The sequence below is a fragment of the Dendrobium catenatum genome, unplaced genomic scaffold, assembly GCF_001605985.2.
Source record: "Dendrobium catenatum unplaced genomic scaffold, ASM160598v2 fragScaff_scaffold_1284, whole genome shotgun sequence".
NCBI lineage: Eukaryota > Viridiplantae > Streptophyta > Magnoliopsida > Asparagales > Orchidaceae > Dendrobium > Dendrobium catenatum.
The window spans coordinates 1,540,499-1,544,976 of NW_021319746.1; the positions used below are offsets into that span (position 1 = coordinate 1,540,499).

A 4,478-nucleotide genomic window follows, 5' to 3' on the forward strand; every position below is an offset into this window, starting at 1 on the left:
TTAATCAAAATTAATAATAATTAATTATAGTAATTAATTAAAAATAATAATTAAATTAATTAGAATTAATTAAAAGTAATTATATTAATAAAAAATAAACATTTTTCTCAAATCCCTTGATCCAGCGGAATTACGGGATTTGGCCGAGCAGTGTGTGCAAGGGAGAGGTCTACCTTCACTGCCAGCAAGCTACAGCTCTTGCTTTCGATCAAACTGTCGCAACTTCCGGTGCGACGGCAAGGGAACAACGTCGACAGAGCAAAGCCGAACCTCCACAGAGGAGCCAATGCTTCACTGTCCGCGAGCTCCTATGGTTGCTTCCGATCAAAAATGTCGTAACTTCTAATTCGATCAAAAGGGAAATCGTGGACGGAGCGAAGTCAGACAGCGGCAGAGGGGCGACGGGTTGGCCGCGAGAAGGCTCTAGGTTGGTGGTTCTCTCCCTCTCTCTCTCTCTCTCTTTCTCTCTCACGGGATCCGGCCGAAGAGATGCAGGAAGGGAGAAAGTTAACTTCACAGAGAGCGAGCTCCCCTTTGCGGTTGCCGATCAAAATGTTGTGACTTCTGATCCCGACAGGAAGGGAAAGTCGTCGAATGGAGAGAAGTCGAACAGCGGTGATGGAGCCGGAGAAGCCGCACAAAATGGATAAGGTTAACCTCATATTCGGCGAGTTCCAGTTCTTGCTCCCGATCAAAGTGTCGTAGTCTCTGACCCTTCACAGTCCGGCGAGATCCCGTCGTTGCTTGCGATCAAATTGTCGTAATTTTCGGTCCGACAGCAGGAGAACGTCGTCGAAGCAGCGAAGTCAGACCAGCCACGAAGGAGACGAAGAGGAGGCGAGCTTCGTTTCTTGCTTCCGATCAAAGTTCGTCACTTCCGATCCAATTGGAAGCGTCGTCGGAGGAGAGGAGTCGGATTGTGGAAGAAGCCGAAAGTTTCATCGCTTTGGGCTTTTAACGACTCGAATGAGTCGTGCGGGGTGGGAAGAAACGACGGGTCGCTAGATTTACGGGATTTGAGCGGCGACGACGTGCGATCGTCGTGCAGATGTCGGGCAGATAAAAAAAAAATTATTTTGTTTAGACTGCCGTATACAGGTCAACAGGGTCTGAATCTATCTAGATTGAGTCAACTCAAACTTATTAACACACCTAAAGTTTCCAAGTCAAGCCAAATCAAATGAAATTATTCTTTCCAAATTAGATGAAAATATAAAATCAAGTTAGATCAATTAACTTTATGGCCATTAATCAAAATTGTGCTCAAGCCCCATGTGCTAGGTTCAATCGCAATTTGTTTTATGTGCATTCTTCTTTTGCATCATAACATTCATCCACTGAATAAAAGTCATCAAGTTACAAGCCCACTTTCCTTAGTAATATAGGACAAAACAGAGACTAGCAAGAGTTTCTTTCAACCAGGAAAAGAAGTAGATGATATATAACACTATATTAATCTCTCATGTTTTGATGTACTGCTATATATTTAACTTGAATTGTTCTTCTTAAAGCTTTTGAGAAATGAACCACTTTTTGTGATCTCTCGCAATGGTTTGTCAGTGTAGCGAATGAGATTATAAGCCCATGTTCCGGCAACCGTCCCACTAATAGGCCCAATCATGTACACCCATATCGACTTATAGCGGTTTGCAATTATTGCAGGTCCCAAAGTCCTTGCAGGGTTCATTGACGCTCCTGATATTGGCCTACATGCATAAAATTACTGAGATTAATAAGTACTTAATTTATAAAAGAGTAAATAATCAATTCATATAATGATAAGAATTGATTGAGTAGTTTTTAAAAGGAGTTATTAATTTTTGACATGTTTCAATTATGAAAGTCAAACATATATAGGAGCCATGAATAGTATGAATTTGTCGTTACCAAACAAAAAATTAATTTTGATATTCTGTAATGTGGGTGTAAAACAAATTTCTCTTCATTTAAAGTTTGGGGTTCGGTCAGTTTCTTGTTGCTTCTTAAAACAGTTTTTTAGTACATAAATTTTTATTTTTGTACTAAAAAGTCATTTTGAAAAGAAATAAGAAAGCCGTCACAAACGAGGCATTAATCCTATGACTCTTGTGGGTGAGACTCTAAGTCAGAGATAGTTGGTTAAAATATATACATGAGATTATGTTGAATAGTCCTTCAAATGGTAAAGTACGATCTTCATATACCAGAGGTAGCTCATATCTAAACTTAAAACCTTCATAGAAGTACATATGGAATATATTTAGCTTGGAATCGCTCTTCTTTTTGGAAAAGATTCACACGTTTGGACCTCTACTTTGAAAATAAATGATTATTGTTCTTGGAGTAGTTTATAATGAAGCTAAAAAAACAAAAAGTTAGAAGTTTGAAATTGCCCACCAAATGCTAAATGATAAAGCATACTACACAGTCAAAGCTATAAAAATATTTGTGACATTCTTACCCAGCAATTGCCACATTTAGCAGCACAGTAGCTCCTACAGCCAGCCCTGCAAGTTCTCCAATCTGCAATCCACCAACAATTGAAATAAACATAAGCCATCACAGTCTGAGACAATATAAACTTCGATCAACTGGCATGCAAATATTTTGTACCTAAATACATTTAAGCATTTTTGCATTCATTTTATTAAGATCTTTTACAGTCAGTAAAGTAGGCTATAAGGGAATGAATATATCACTTACAGCTCGATTATCCGTCGCAACTCCAGATATCACAAACATGAGGTAGAAGGAGATGATGAACTCCATGAATAAAGACTGAACATCGGAGCCTGCCGGAATCGTCCCAGCGAAGAGCTCCCGGTGACCGCCAAAGAGAAGGCGGAGCGTTCCGCTTGCTAATATTGATCCCACTATTTGTGCTGCCACATAAGCTGGTACCTGGAACATGATTCTTTCAGCTTATCCGTAGAGACAAATAGACAAGCATCCTCCAACCTTTTGTTTCTCATTTTATTAAGCAGTATATGAGCAGTCAACATATTTGAGAAGGCAATTCAAATCTGAAAACCTTAGTTTGATTCCTTTATACGTTTCTTTATTTATACAGGACTCGAGAAAACTAGTCAGCATACTTATCTACATAAATGTCTTGTATCTGTCAAACACTGTTAAGATTTGTTTGGTATTTTTTTTTTTTTTGCTGCTTTGATTTTTAAATCATTATCATAATTTTGTTTTGAAAAAAATAGCTATTGTTTTAAAAAAATTTAATATAGAGAAAATACTTTATAATCAGAAAACTTTAAAAAATTAATTGTTTTATCTTTCAAAAAGATAAACTCAATAATAGACATAATAGATTTTTTTAAATAAATATGCTTTTGCAACAACATCTAAAGCTTTTCTTATAAACAGCTGCATCCATTCCAAATAGAACATTTGGCTCAATTTGAGACAATTTTTTTATTGTTTTATAAAGCTGTTGTAGAGAAGATAAGTTTTAAAATTATTATAGAAGTAATTTTTTAGTACAAATATTTTTGAAAATAATGATCAAACGAAAATGACGATTATGATCTTAAAAATAGACTAATAAGAAAATTGTCCCAAACGAAGCGTTTTGTTTGGTACAGCTTTCTTACTGCTTTCTAAGTCAATTTGCTAAGCTCATGTTGAACGTTAGCTCCAACTCATTTCAAAACACAAAATAAACTGACCATAAAGTTGCTTATGTAACACGGCTTCTGAATTGCGTAGTGATTTATGGTTACAGACCTGCTTCCATGGAAACCTTCTGCATGACGCAAATGCGATGGTGACGGCGGGATTCAAGTGAGCACCTGAGATATGGCCGACGGCATAGACCATTACAGTCACTGCCAATCCCCACACAATGAATATGCCAGGGAAGGTGACAGTTCCATTGCTTTTCTTGTTCACAGTAACTGCAGCGCAGCCGGCGAATATTAGGAAGAAAGTGCCAAAAACTTCTGCAATTATCTGCAAGAGTACACGATTATTGATGCACTGTTATTTATTCGTTTAATAGGAACATTTTTTATTCATGTCGTTGTGCATATTTTATGAAAATTTTTGCCATAATTTGGGTTAATTTGGTGAGAAAAAAATACTCCTAAAGAAACCGTTTCAGTTAAAGCTGGGGAATTTTCTCAAAGACGACTTTGAACCTTACACTATTTTGCAAGATAATTGTCAGCATAGCTATAAACTAAATTTTATAAAGAAAAAACTGTTAAAATTTGAATCAAAATATTCTGACTAAAATTTTAATTAGGATGGATTAAAGACATTAAATATGTTTTAAAACAAATATAATATATGAGTAAATAATCAATATATATATATATATATATATATATTTGTGTGTGTGTGTAAATTAATCAAGAAATAAATGTAAATATGTCTCAATTATTACAATCAAATTTGACGGCTGAGTTGTTTGCCATTATAAAACTCAATCAATATTTATTACAGACTCTAGCTACTTGTGAGGGTGGTTTTCAAGTTCTACTATT

At 36.1% G+C, this 4,478-nt stretch overlaps 1 protein-coding gene across 1 annotated transcript; it reads right to left on the reverse strand.

The window, feature by feature from the left end:
* Positions 1-1,351: 1,351 nt before the first annotated feature.
* Positions 1,352-3,942, reverse strand: LOC110099381 (aquaporin NIP1-1; the record flags this gene model as incomplete). Its single annotated transcript, XM_020826501.2, is given in 4 exon segments — positions 1,352-1,706; positions 2,441-2,502; positions 2,683-2,880; positions 3,718-3,942. Coding segments are annotated over 4 exon segments (705 nt in total), but the record flags the coding sequence as incomplete, so codon positions are not given.
* Between the last annotated feature and the right edge of the window lie 536 nt (positions 3,943-4,478).